The following is a 15,057-nucleotide window of genomic DNA, read 5'->3' as shown; positions in this document are numbered from 1 at the left end:
GCAAGTTATTTTTATATATTGCTCTTGTCCTCAGGATTTTCTGTATACAAGAACATGTCATCTGGGAACAAAGATACTTTTACTTCTTCCTTTGCAAGCTGGATGTCTTTTTTCTCTTTCTTTTTCTTGCCTAATTATCCTGCCTAGAATCCTCACTACAATGTTGAATAGAAAGTGAAACACTACATCAAAAACTAATGATGTACTGTATGGTGACTAGCATATCATAATAATAAAAAAAAGAAGCTGAAAGAGTGAACAGCTTCTCTTGATCCTAATCTTACTGTAAAACCATTCATTCTTTGATCATTAAGTTTGATGTTAACTACTGTAGATTTATTGTAGATGCACTTTATCAGGTTGAGGCAGTTCTGTTCCTAGTTTGTTGAGTTTTTTATCAGGAAAGGTGTTAGATTTTGTCAAAAGTTTATTGTGTATATTTAAAAAATTCTTTTGATCTTGTGTCTTATGTTGAGTTTCAGCTATTTCAGTGTTGTATTCCTAGTATAAATGCCACTTAGTCATAGTGTATATCCTTTTTATCTGTTGCTAGATTTGGTTTGCTAGTATTTTGTTGAGAATTCTTGAGTCTATATTCTTAAGGAATATTTGTGTGCAGTTTTCTATTCTTGTGATAGCTTTGGTCTTTTTTTAAAGATTTATTTATTTATTTGAGAGAGAGAGAGAATGAGCAGGGGGAGGGGCAGAGGGAAAGAGCACAGAGCCCAGTGCAGGGCCTGATTCCAAGACCCTGAGGTCATGACATAAACCGAAATCAAGAGTTGGCCACTCAACCAACTGAGCCACCCAGGTGCCCCTATTTGTGGGAAGTTTTTAGATAACTAATTCAATCTGGTTTATTCAGATTTTTAAAAATTTCTTTCTTTTTTTTTTTAATTTTTATTTTTAAGTAGGCTCCACGCCCACGGTGGGGCTTGAACTCATGACCCTAAGATCAGGAGTCACACACTCTACCAACTGAGCCAGCCAGGTACCTGCAGATTTTTTATTTCTTCTTGAGTCACTTTTGGTAATTTGTGTCTGTCTCTGTAGGAATTTCCTCTTTTTTTTTTTTTTTTTTTTTTTTTTAAGAATTTATTTATTTGAGAGAGAGCGCAGAGAAGCAGAGGCTGATGCAGGGCTTGATCCCAGGACCTGGAGATCATGACCTGAGCTGGAGGCAGACGCGTAAGGATCTGAGCCACCCAGGAGCCCTTAGGAAATTCCTCTTTTACTTCTCTACTTTTTCTTGGTATAAAATTGTTCACAATATTCCTTTATAATCTTTTCTATTTCTGTAAGGTTGGGTAATACAAGCTCTTTTATTCCTAATTTTTAGTAATTTGAGTTGAATTTCATTTTTTTACTTGGTGAAGCTACATAAAAGTATCTTGTCAAAGAGCGAACTTTTGGTTTTGTAGATTTTTCTCCATCAGTTTTCTAGTCCTTATTAACATCTCCTTGTAATCTTTCTCTTTGTTTGCTAATTTAGGTGTGCTTTGCTCTTTTCTTACCAGTGTCTTGTTGTGGAAGTAATTTATTTGAGCTTATTCTTTATATTTATCAGCATTTACAGCTATAAATATTTCTCTAAGCACTTTATTAGCTGCATTGGGTAAGTTTGGTATTTTGTATTTTCATTTTTATTAATCTCACATTTTCTAATTTTCCTTGTGAGTTCTTTTACCCAGTTGGTTATTTCAGATTTTATTATTTAATTTCCACATATCTGTGAATTTCTCTTATTTCTTTCTGTTATTGATATCTAATTTAACTGTTGTGAGAAATCATACTTTGTATTATTTCAGTTCTTTTGAATTTATTTATGCTTGTTTTATGGTCTACGCTGTCCTGGAGAATGTTCCATGTACACTTGAGAAGAATGTGTATTCTGGGGGCACCTGGGTGGCTCAGTCGTTAAGCGTCTGCCTTCGGCTCAGGGCGTGATCCTGGGGTCCTGGGATCAAGCCCCGCATTGGGCTTCTCCACTGGGAGCCTGCTTCTTCCTCTCCCACTCCCCCGGCTTGTGTTCCCTCTCTTGCTGGCTGTCTCTCTCTCTCTGTCAAATAAATAAATAAAATCTTTAAAAAAAAAAAAAAAGAATGTGTATTCTGTTGTTGGGTTTAGCGTGTTCTGTGGAGGTCTGTTAGGTCTAGTTGGTTTATAACACTGCTCAATTCTTTTTCGTTAGTCTTCTACTTAGTTGTTCTGTCCATTGTTGAATATAGGGTATTGAGGTCTGCCAGTATTGTTGAATTGTCTGGTTTTCACTCAGTTCTGTCAGTTTCTGCTTTTTGTAATTTTTGGCTCTCTTATGAGGTGCATATATGTTTATAATTGTTACATTTTCATGATGGGTTGACTGTCTTATAATAAATATCCCTCTTTATCTCTAGTATAATTTTGTTAAGTCTGTTTTGTCTGATATTGGTTTAGTCTTTTCAGCTCTCTTATGGTTACTGTTTTTGCAGTTTTAGCTTTTTCCTTCTTTTAACTTTAATCCTATTTGTAATTTTCAGTGTAATGTGTGTCTTCTCTAGACAGTGTACCCTTGTATTTTTGTCCACTGCGATAATTCATTTTGATTGGACTGTTAATATTTATTGCTGTTAATATGGTTGATTTGTCAGTCATTTCACTTTTTGTTTTTTAATATCTCTTATGCCTTTTTTCTCTATTTCTCCTTTACTGCTTTGATTTGCATTAAATGATTAAAGTTATCATCTTAGTGTTTGCTCCAGGGTTTAGTGTATACATTTTCTTAACAGAATCTAACTTCAGATTTATCATGTTAACTTAATTACATAAGATATGAAATCATGCCTCCTATGTACCTCTATATCCTCTTTCCCTTTCTTGCTAATGTGGTTATACATGTTACATCTATATATGTTCCAAACCTAATAATACATTGTTGTAGTTATTAGTTTGTCATTTAAATAAGTAAAGGAAAGAGCATTTACAGAGTTTGTTCTTTTAAAGTTATTTACCATTTCTTGTTCTCATTTATTTCCTTGGATTTGAGTTGCCATCTGGTGTCAATTTCTTTTGCCAATACAGTTTTGTACCCACCTACCTCTTTTGTTTGTTGTTGTCAAATATATTAACATTTCTTTATGTTATAGGCCCAACAATACAATATATTGTTTTTATATAATTCCTTTCACAATCAAGAGATGAAAGGACAAGAAGTATATATGTGTATACTGTCTTTTATTTTTATATAATTAGTTTTTCTGTCATTCTTTGGGTTTTTTTTCATATAGTTTCCAATTATTGTTTAGTGTTACTTGTTTTCAGCCTGAAGAACTTCTCTTTAATATTCCTGTTAAGGTGTGTCTGCTAGCATTGCATTCTCTCAGTTTTTGTCATTCTCAATATCTTCTTGGTGTCTTTATTTTGCCTTCACTATTGATGATAGGTTTGCTGGAATAATATTCTTGGTTAAAATTCTTTTTCTTTCAGTTATCTAAATACATCTCTTCCCCCTCTCCCCCTCAGTCTTCTTGCCTTCATGGTTTCTGATGAGAAATCAGCTATTAATTTTTGAGGGGTTTTGCTGTATGTAACCAGTTATTTTTCCCTTGCTGCTTTCAAGGTTTTCTTTTTGTCTTTCAGCATTTAATTTGTTGTGTTTGGATGTGGGTCCCTTTGCTTTTATCCTACCTAATTTAGCTTCTTGGATGTGGAGATTAATGTTTTTATCAAATTCAGCCATTATTTCTGTGAATATTTTTTCTCCTCTTCTCTCTTCTTTCTTCCTGGTACTCATGTTATGGATATATTGGTGTACTTAATCATGTTCCATGTTTCTCTAAGGCTCTATTTGGTTTTCTTTGTTCTTTTTGATCTCTGTTCTTCAGATTGCATAATCTCTTAGGATCCATTTTCATGTTTACTGATTCTTTCCTCTTCCAGGTCAGATCTGCTGGGATGAACTTTTTATTTCAGTTATTGTACTTTTCAATTCCACATTTTCCATCTTGTTCATTTTTTATGGTTTCTGTCTCTATTGCTTTCATCACTAGGATAAGATATTGTCATCGTATCTTCCTTTGCCTCTTTAAGTATGGCTTCTTTTAATTCTGTGAACATATTTATAATAGCTACTTTGAAGCCGTTGTATACTAAAGACAATTTGTGGACCCTCTGAAGGGCCTTTTTTGTTACCTCCCTTTTTTCCTGTTTGGGTCATACTTTCCTCTTTCTCTGAAGTCTTGTAATTTTTGTACTCAATGCTGTATATTTTAGATAATACGTTTTAGCATCTTTGAATTAAGATTCTTTCACCCTCCCCACCTCCCGTGGGTTGTTTCTTTAGTAACTTGGCTGGATTTTATAGTAAAATCTGTTTTCCTTACAATATATAGTCTCTGATTTTGCTTCTCAGAGGGATAAGCCTTGGGCATGCACTCTCTCAAGTTGGGATGACTGTTTATATGACTGTTTATAGTGTTTTTTGACTGTCTCTCTCCCTGACCTGCTAAGTTTTCTTGTCTCTGTTGATTTCACATTCAGTTTTTAGTTCCGTTAACTGCAGGCTGATTGCTCTGCTATTTTGGACAATTCCCTAGGGTATTGCCCCATGGTCTGATCCAAGTAAATGCAGATTCCTTTGCTGCAGTTGTTTTTGAGGCCAGTATCTGAGGTTTCTTCCATCCTCAGGAGGACCTTCTTAGTTATCTCTGTCCCTGGTTTTCTGTGGTACACTTTTAGTCATTTTATGGTTTCACTTGTTGCTGTCTTATAGCTACTAGCCACCTAAAATGCCATCATTTTTGCCAGTACTATTAGGCTGAAATTTCTGCATATTCTATTCCAGCTAATATTTGTTTCCTTAGAGATAGCTTAGGAGCTCTCTGTCTTTTGGCCTGCCTTTCTACCTTTGCAAAATCTAAGCTTGTGCTCTGGAGCTGGGGGAGGGTACAGTGGCCCACAGGTTGGAGTGATTGTACCTGCTTTATGTAGGGCAGTAGCCTGTAGTTTTCTTGGCTTGCTGTGTTGGTGTGGAACTTCCACCCCGTCAGTCTGTTGAGTTGGGCAAAGATGGGCTGCATTACACCCAGTCTGTCATGCCTAAAGTAGAGCTTCTACGTTACTAGTGGGCACTGTACAGAAGGGAGCCCAGACCTACTTTTAAGTCACTTTTGCTTGGAACATGGCTTCCAGAACATGGAGTTGATAGAGTAGAATGTGTAATGCTTGGGGCCTGCCCCTCTCTCTGGAGATGGTGTACAGAAGGGAGCCCAGACCTACTTTTAAGTCACTTTTGCTTGGAACATGGCTTCTAGAACATGGAGTTGGTAGAGTAGAATGTGTAATGCTTGCGGCCTGCCCCTCTCTCTGGAGATGCTTTTCTGTTCTTTTGGGAGCTCGGGGGAAAGGGAGGTATTTTTTCTTGGCTGTACCCTCCCAGAGTGGAGCTTCTGTCAGCCAGAGGATGGACTAGGTTGTGGCCCAGGTAACACAGATTCCTGCTGTTCATACCAAGGTGTAGTCGATTTTCTTGAATAAGTGTTTCTCTGTTTGCTGTATGACCGTAGGATAGTTTCTGATATCTTAGGAATTAAGGGTGCCATTTTATTTTTTATCTTCGGTTCTCTCTCTCTCTCTCTCTCTCTCCCCATCTTTCTTTCTTCTCTTTTTCTTACCATCATGTGGGCTACTTGAAGAATTTTAAGAATTTCTTTTTGTTTTATGTGTGGTGTTAATGAGTATATCTCTTTGTGTAGCTTATTTAGTGCTTATCTTCGGAAGTTTAACATATTTCATATATCTTATGTCTCTTTAACTTTGGGAACATTTTGAAGACAATTATAATGATACTTTGATTTCATTTTCTGCTCATTTTAATATGTTTGTCACTTTTAATTGACTATTCTTATTGTAGCTTATGTGTTTTATTCCATTTTTGCATATCTGGTATAGATCATTTCTACTGAATACCAAAGGGCAGTGGTTGACTCAGGGCAAAGCACTTCTGTGATTGAGTTGCTAAGTTAACTAGTCAATTTTAATGGAATATAATTTTTACTTGAAAGAGTTACTGGCAGTCAAACTCTAGTTTTTCTGACTTGGATATTTGGCAGACATTTTCTCTAAATTGAATGAATGAGCCAATCTTTCCTTTCAAGTAAGTTTTTGTTGCCAGTGAAAAAATTGGAAGTCTCTAAGCAAAAAATAGGATTTTGGAAAACTCGTATCCACCACTGTGAGCTTGGTAGCTTTTCAATAATTATGGACTCTGATGGTCATATTAATGAATGTGATTTTTTTTTTCATATTGCATAATGAAATGTGTCAGTCTTGGAAAATTTGCATAACCCAGTGAACCAGTAATTTCTAAATGACCAATTTTGTGTGATGTTAAAAAGTCATGCATGATTAAGAGATCAATTCAAAGTAGAAGATGGACCAGTTGATTTTAATGGAGTATTAACAATTTATTAATATCTTTTTAGAGTGTACATCATAGCTAATTACTTGTTGAGTTTTTGTGTAGTACAAAGAATATCCAGTTATCTCAAATGGTTATTAAATACACATTCCTTTGATAAATACATACTGTATAAGGCCAAATTTTCTTCATTTATTTCAGTCAAAACAACAGAGGAGATTGAATGTACAAGCAGATATGAGAATTCAGCTGTCTTCTATTAATTGGACAATAAGAAGATTTACACAAATATAAAACTGTTGCTCTGCTCACTTATATTTTTTTTTCAGAAAAATAGTTGTTTTTCATAGAAATGTTATTTATATTAACTGGGTTTATTGTTCTAATTGAATTAAGAGATTCATATTTTAAAAATTGTTTTAACTTCTAATATGGCAAATATCAATATATATAATCCACATAAACAAAAGGTTTTGGGAGTCCTCAGTAATTTACATTGTAAAGGTGTCCTGAGACCAAGAAGTTGGAGACCTCTATGTGTACTTTTTCTCCTCATGGTCCCAAGGTGACTGTTGCACCTCTTGGCATGACCTCTTTATTCCAGGGTAACTCAGGAAAAAAGGAAAGCTGGGGAAAGGAGCAGTGGCTATATCAGGAAAGCAGAATGGTCTCCCAGAAAACCTCAAGTTTAATGTCTTTAGGGAGAACTTTCTTACATATTTACCCTTAATTGCAAAATAGAGTGAGAGTGTGAGAACTTTTAGTTGGGTCCATTGCTGCTCAGAACAAATTTGTTCTGTTGGTAGGGATGGATATCGGGTAGATACATAGTATGTCTGTTACACAATTTTTTTGTTTGCTTTTTTTTTGCTTGTTTGCTTGTTGTTGTTGTCGTTGTTGTTGTTGGTGGTGGTGGTGGTGTGTGTGTGTGTGTGTGTGTGTATGTTTGTGTTTTAATGACTGGTCCTGGTCAGAGTTTCAGGGAAACTCCCACATGAAGTTTTATTGTTTGACTCCTTTATACAAAATCCTCAAAACTTGCTTAGACATCTCACCTCATTGTCTTCTCGTTAATTCTTGGCTTCTACTTTCCAGGGCGTGTTTGGTCTCTGTGGGCTCTGCATCTCCGTTCTACCCTCAAGGTACATTCTGTTGGAGCCACAGATGGACTTGCAAAACACCATTGACAGGACTGAGTAAAATTGTGAAATGTCCCTTATTCCTCAACAGAGCTTCTCTTTATCTTTGTGATTTGGTAACTTCTTACATTAATAAAACTTTTCTTTCTCACACCCTCAGACTCAGTCTTTCCCAGTGTATGTATCAGTCTGTTTCCTGATTGATTTATTTGTATTAACTCAATTGTAAGCTCACTACCATCTTTTATGCAGAAATTTACTTTTATAGTAGTCATGATTTGCTCTTTAAAAAATGAGTCATATTCAGTTATACCTCAATTAAACGAATCATAGCCTTTGTGGATTATTCTGGCCAAGGATTTGGGACGAAACTAGCATCTTAAAGTGTAGTCTGGGGACCAGCAGCATGGGAGTCACTTGGGAGCTTACTGGAAATGCAGAATCTCAACCCACCTCAGACCTAACAAATTACAGTCTGCATTTTATGAAGATCCTTAAATGATTCAAATGCACAGAGTTTCAGAAGCACTGGTCTGAGGGAGACAACAAATAAGAAGAAGGCATGGAGCTGTGTTCTGAGGAGCTCTTCTTTTTAATGTAGACAACAAGAGCTCACCAAAGACACATGGAGGTGAGATCAAGCCAGGGGGCCATGTGCTATCACAGTGTGGCATCTCCTGGTGCCTTCTCTGAGGAAAGAAGGTAACAGATTTTGCTACCAGCAGTGAGGCTTTTATCTCTCCCAGGGTTATAAGATGGTGGACCCATTAAGCAGTGACTAACTATATTAAAGATTGATGAAAATAATTTGCTAAGGTTTGTATTACTTGGGCATTGAAACTTAGTTTCATACTGGAATGGAACTCTTTTTCTCTTTGGAATGCCTAATTCCAGTTCTTGACATTGATGTTTGGTAACCTTTCCTTCTTTTCATTCAGAAACATGCCAGTGTAACTGTACGAAAGAATGGTGTCACCTACTGTATCCTGACATAATTCGTGTTTGTGCTTTTAATGTTTTTAAACAATTTTTTAATTCATTTTCTTTCCTGGTTATATATTTCTCATTGAAACACTATTACAAAGAAGTTCTGTGGTTAACATCATCATTAGAACAGGCTCAGGAGTCAGATTTATTTTTGTCCACGTTTTGTGCGTACTACAGTTGTTTGCATGTGTTAGTCAAATAGTAAATAAGTATGGAATGAATGAGTCACTGGTTTGAATGAATCTTGGGATTTGCTTCCTGAAAAATAGGTCTTTTATGGTCCTGAACTTCTTAGATTTTTTTCAGTTAGTCTGAATAAATGTAGTAGTATTTAAGGGGAAAAAATGGTCTGTTGGAACTGAATTGTTAATTTCCTGCCAAGTAATGGAGAAGCAATTCTAAATGTTGACAGGTTTCAGGCTTTAAAACATCTGTATGTTCTGAGGCTAGATAATTTGATTTTTACCAATGTAAAATATTGAATTGTTCTAACAAGGAAAACAGGAAGATACAGACTTACATCATTAAATTTATTTCTCAAGTTCATAAGGTAAAGAGCAACTTTTAGATCTCAGTCTGGATTTATGTTACCTTGCTTAACACCTAGGCCTCACCCCACCCCATCTCTATGGAATAATAAATGTCAAAAAAGTCAGGAATAGAAATTACTGCTTCTCCTAGAACCTCAGAACTTCTGTGTAGATTTCCAGGTGGTGTTAAACTGACCATTTCCTTTAAGGTAGTGGGTAATGTCATAGTGGTTATAATGATTTTCTGTACAGATATTCCAGGGCACATGGTATCTTTGTTTTAATTTAGCAAACTAAATTAAAATTTAGTAGTAAATTGCCAGTAAATGAGCATTTAAGCTTGAATTCACAGCAGTGCCCTGTGTTTGTTCATAGTACATTCTTGACTCATGAGTGATACTTGAATGGTTACAGATTTACCTGTTCTGTGGACATAGAGACTCTCCACTTCCAGTGAGTGAATGCATGAATAAGATGAATGAATGAAATTTCTGATTCTTCTGGTTTTTTAGAAATAGTCTCTGGTGACATTGTCAACACTTACAGCATACTTTATAATTTTGTTCTTTTCCTGTAACTATCTAATTGACTAGCTTAAGACCAAGAAATATTCCATTGATGCTAAACATTTAATAGCAGTGTCTGCATTGTATTATACTTAAGAGATTTGAACTTCTGTTTTCACTCAGATTTATAAAATAAGAGAATATAATGAAAATGCTAAAAAAATTGCACAAACACATTGCTGTAAAGACAAGACAACATTGCTAAAACAAGTGCTGGCTGGCAGGCCACTTGGGAGCTCTTGAAATATTTCTTCACTAACATTTTAGGGGTGCAAAAGCCAAGTGTACCAATATCAAGGCAGTATGTCATTTGGTGGGTTGTGGGAAAGGGGAAAGTTAAAATTTTGTCTTGATTGCTAGTTCTCTTTAAAGAGAGACTTGGTGGAATGGAATCAACTCTTTTCAAAGCAGTTTTAAAATGATCCACTAGCTCCTTTGTACTTCTGACTGACCAAAAGAATTTTACCTGCTAATTACATCTCACCTTTCTCTGGTCTTCCCCATGGTTATTGCAAAGCATGTGAGATGCATAGGTAATATGATAATCTTAAAAATACAAGTGAGATAATCTCTTCCATTGGTAAAATTTCTGGTTTTGTTTTTTTTACTCATTTGGGTTTAGAACAAGAAATATTGGATTCAGGGAGAGTTACTTTCTTATTTTTAGAAAATCAGATTTACATTTCGAACATTCATTGATTTTTTTTTTTTTTTAAGGAAGTTATAGTGTGGAAGATTCTTGTATTATTTGCTAGGGCTACCATAAAAAAATAACCAGGCAGTGGGTGCTTAAGCAACAATAATTAATTTTCTCACAGTTCTAGAGTCTAGAAGTCTGAGATTAGGTATCAGCAGGTTTGGTTTCATCTGAGGACTCTTTCTTTGGCTTGCAGGTAGTTGTTCTTGCCTTCTCCCTGTGTCTTCACATGATATTATTCCCTCTGTGTGTACCTATGTCCTAAGTTCAGCTTCCTATAAGAACACCATTCATTTTAGATCAAGTCCTACCATAATGACCTCATTTTAACGTAATTATCTCTTTAAAGACCCCATTTCCAAATATAGTCACATTCTGAATACTAGGGGCTAGAATTTAACATACAAATTTGGGGAGACACAATGCAGTTCATAGCAATTATGTATCAGGGAGGTCACTTTCAAAGCAGAAAGCATAAGGTAGGAAGTTATTCAAGAATTTCAAGTGAGAAATGAAGAGAACCTAAACCTCAGGCATTGACAGTAGAAATGTAAATGAGATTGGAGATCAGCATGATAAATGGTTCTCCACCCCCTCACTTTCAATCTGGAGATGTCTTTGGGTCTAAAATGAGTCTCTTGTAAGCAGCATATCCATGGGTCTTGTTTTCTTATCCATTCAGATACCGTGTATCTTTTGACTGGAGTATTTAGTCTATTTACATTCAGAGTAATTATTGATAGATATGTATTTAGTGCCATTGTATAACCTGTAAAGTTGCTGTTCCTGTGGATTGTCTCTGTTCCTTTCTATGTTGCTTTCGTGTCTCCTGCTCAAGGGTCTCCTTTAATATTTCTTACAAAGCTGATTTAGTGTTCACGAACTCCTTTAGTTTTTCCTTGTCTTGGAAACTCTTTATCTCTCCTTCTATTCTGAATGATAGCCTTGCTGGATAAAGTATTCTTGGCTGTGTATTTTTCCCATATAGCATGTTGAATATATCATGCCACTTTCTTCTGGTTTCTGTGGACACGTCTGCTGCTAACCTAATGTGCCTGCCCTTGTTGATTAAGTACCTTTTGTCCCTAGCGGCTTTCAGAATTCTCTTTATCTTTGTATTTTGCAAGTTTCACTCTGATATGTCTCCATGTTGACCTGTTTTTGTTGAATTTGGGGGGAGTTCTCTGTGCCTTTTGGAGTTTAATGCCTGTTTCCTTCCCCAGATTAGGGAAGTTCTCAGCTATAATTTGTTCAAATAAACCTACTGCCCTTTTTTTTCTCACTCTTCTTCTGGGACTTCTATGATATGGATATTGTTGCACTTCATGGAATCGATGAGTTCCCTAAGTCTGTACTTGTGACCTAATAGTTTTCTTTCCCTCTTCTTTTCAGTTTCATTATTTTCCATAATTTTATCTTCTATATCACCTATTCATTCCTCTGCTTCTTAAATCCTCATTGTGATTACATCCAGTTGGTTTTGCATCTCAGTCATAGCATTTTTTATTTCAGCCTGGCTAGTTTTTAGTTCTTTTAGCTCTGCAGAATCAGGGTTTCTCTGGTGTCTTCTATGCTTTTTCAAGCCCAGTATTCATATGACTGTTGTTCTAAATTCTTTTTTTTTTTTTTAAAGATTTTATTTATTTATTCGACAGAGATAGAGACAGCCAACGAGAGAGGGAACACAAGCAGGGGGAGTGGGAGAGGAAGAAGCAGGCTCATAGAGGAGTAGCCTGACGTGGGGCTCGATCCCATAATGCCAGGATCACGCCCTGAGCCGAAGGCAGACGCTTAACCGCTGTGCCACCCAGGCGCCCCCTGTTGTTCTAAATTCTTATTCAGACATATTGCTTATATCTGTTTTGAGCAAATCCCTGGCTGTGATTTCTTGTTGATCTTTCTTTTGGGGAAAATTTCTCTGTCTTATCATTTTGTCTAGGTGTTTGTCTTTTGTGCGTTATGAAATCTTGTTATGTTTTCTGCTCCTGAGAGTAATGCTATATTAAGAAGGGGGTATACACTGTCCAGGGCCTGGTGCTTCAGGAAGTGTTTCTGGTGTATGCTGTGTGCACTCCACTGTGGTGTTTTTGCTACTCTTTCCTACAGGTCAGTCCTCTGCAGAGTTCCTCCTTGCTTGCATAGGGAGTGTTTGGACCTTTAACTAAGTGTGCTTTGATTTGTTTATTAAAATAAGCCTGGGAAAGAAAAAAGAAAAAGCCTGATCCAAGACAAAAGGAAAATGAACAAAAATGTCAACAGACAAACAAAAAACTATAAGTCTATTCCAAAGGAAAAGAAAAAAGAAAATCTGATCCAAAAAATGAGGAAAGGAAACAAAACAAAAAACTATAAGCCTGATTCTAAAGAAAAAAAAGAAAGCGTGGTCCTATTTCCACCAGAACTGAAGCTAATGCTTTGGAGCACTGTATGATCAGTAGACTTAGTACACGCGGGGGCCTGTGTTGGTCGTCTGGGGGAAAGGGCCATTGCACTCTCCGGTGGCTCACAGTCAGACCTGCCCTAGTAAAGATGTCCCTGCCGGCGCAGGGGGTGAGGTTTGGTGTAAGTGGCTCCAGCCTCTCCTGGGGGCATCGTGTTGCTCGGTTGCTCGCTTACTCGCTGAAGTCTGATTGTGCTTGTGGGTGGGGGTAGAGGGGTGGAGACTGGAGATTGAGAGACATTAAACAGGAAGAATTTGATACAAGACTTTGTTACTAAAGGTGGAGGAGGCTAGCATGACTCTCAGATTTCTCTAATCCAGGAGGAGAAACAGGCTTGAGGGAATAGATGTGAGCTGTGGGATGTCCCTGTTGAGTACCCAACACTTTGACAGCCAAACGACCTGGGTGGGGTCAGCTATCCCACATTCTTCTTCCTGATCCTACAGTGGCTCCTCACAGCATGGACCACATCAGATAAAATTCAACATGCAGTTTTTTGCCTCTGAACCTCCATTTGAATGTGTCTTAAGACACTTAGAGCTTTTTTCCATCCACACCATGGTACTCAGCAATAAAAAGGAAAAACTATTGCAAAAAAAAAAAAAAAGACACTTATAGCTCCTTTTATTTTTAGTTAATTCCAAATTCCTGTTCTTGTTAACCTAAGTTTCTTTAAGGTAGGGACTACTGTTTCATTCATTTTTGCTAGTACATAGTAGTTTGCGCTCAGCAAATTCTCGCTGAGGGAATGATTGTCAGGAGGATTGTTTTGAATAAATACTTGTTCTCTGCACATTTTAATTGATACTGAACACCTCTTTCATTTTCTTACAGAATGAGAAGACTTTGGGACATTCCATGAGTCATTCAAGTAACATTTCTAAGGTAGAGTGCCAGTGAAGTATGTTATTTTTGTAGTTTGGGGTTTGGTTTCTTCTCTCTTGCTTGTGTTTATACTCTACTTTTCAATATGCGAAGTTATTGATACAGTTCTTTAATCTGCTTTAGGACCATACAATGAGGTATATGGCTGTTATGTTTTTCTAGTGAGGCAATTCTGAATGTGTGTTGAGGTTAGTGACTAATAGGAGAAAACCCTATTTCTTCCAGTGGGAATCATTTACTCTCAGGTTACAAAAGATCTGAGAGAGTCACCAGAGAATCTGTGCCCTCAGTTAGGAGCGCATTCGACTGACAGTAACAAAAAGCCAACTCTGGTGACCTCAGTAATTATTGATTTATGTGGTCCTGATGACAAAGTGTGTCTGGAGGTAGGTGGTTCAAAGCTGATGCAGTTGCTCACAGGTGTTGTCAGGGACTCAGGCACTTTCTGTCCTCTCTGTGCCACCTTTCTTAGCATATTGTCATCCTCATCCTGCTTTAGTACCTCATGGTCTCAAGATGGGAGCTGGACCTCCAGGTACCATGCCCATGGCCTTGGCAGGAATAAGAAGAATGATGAAGGAGGGAGGGGTCTGTCAGCTGAGAGCGACCCTTTTGAGAGGGAAGGCAGAAAGCTCTCCCAGAAGCCTCAGCCAGCTGCCTGGCTTCTGCTTACATTTCACTGGCCAGAACTGGATCACAGAGCTACCTCCAGTTGGAAAGTGGCTAGGAAAATGAGGGCCGAAAGGGTGAATCAGCCATCCGACAGCACCACACGTCTGTGGTGTAGTCACTCGACTAACCTGTCAGGACCATATGAGGGGCTATGGGTAACCCAGGAGCCAGCAGGCAAACTTGTTTGCCAGCACTGCTCATTTCTCAGCATAGATACAGGCTCTGGCCAACCTGTTGTCCATGCAGTATGTCCATGTAGGTTCCTTGCAGAGATGGGCTTTCTCCCCATGCCTTTGTCAGCTGGCCAAACACTGACACAGATTCTGACAGGAAGATTTGAACAATGTGACAAAACCTGGCTTGCTGTCTTAGGCCTCCTGAGTACTCAGAAATAAACAACCACATTATTGCCATTTTAATTTACAAACTATACAGATACTCTCATTTGTATCACCCCCCCCCTCTTTTTTTTAACTAAAAAGTAGAATCTGGCAAATTCTTTGAGACAGTCTGTTTTTAGGCATATTTCTTATCTCACCATATCATCCATCCACATAATTTTGCATAAAAAGAAAAGTCCATAGTGCTCAGTGTGACATTGGAGGCCATTTAGAGTGTCCTTGGTGCATTCCTGATCTGATCTCTGCCCCTTCCCCCCAAGAACCGTCTTTCAAGCCACGGGCTTTGGCTATCTCAAATAAATACCTTTCAGCAAATAATTCCTCCTGTTCCAGCCTCCATTT

At 37.4% G+C, this 15,057-nt stretch overlaps 1 protein-coding gene across 6 annotated transcripts in view; it reads left to right on the top strand.

Annotated features, from left to right (window-relative positions):
• The window catches only part of MARCHF8 (membrane associated ring-CH-type finger 8), a 131,231-nt gene that overhangs the window by 94,196 nt on the left and 21,978 nt on the right, over positions 1-15,057 (top strand). For all 6 annotated transcript variants that reach the window (XM_057308465.1, XM_057308463.1, XM_026481569.4 and 3 more), the window contains one exon: positions 13,592-13,642. In XM_057308465.1, the coding sequence (XP_057164448.1) occupies positions 13,592-13,642 (51 nt within the window). The remainder of the gene's footprint in view (positions 1-13,591; positions 13,643-15,057) is intronic.

Source organism: Ursus arctos, unplaced genomic scaffold, assembly GCF_023065955.2.
Source record: "Ursus arctos isolate Adak ecotype North America unplaced genomic scaffold, UrsArc2.0 scaffold_7, whole genome shotgun sequence".
In the NCBI taxonomy this organism is placed as follows: domain Eukaryota; kingdom Metazoa; phylum Chordata; class Mammalia; order Carnivora; family Ursidae; genus Ursus; species Ursus arctos.
Note: the sequence above shows the minus strand (reverse complement) of the source record. Positions and strands in the feature narration are given on the sequence as shown.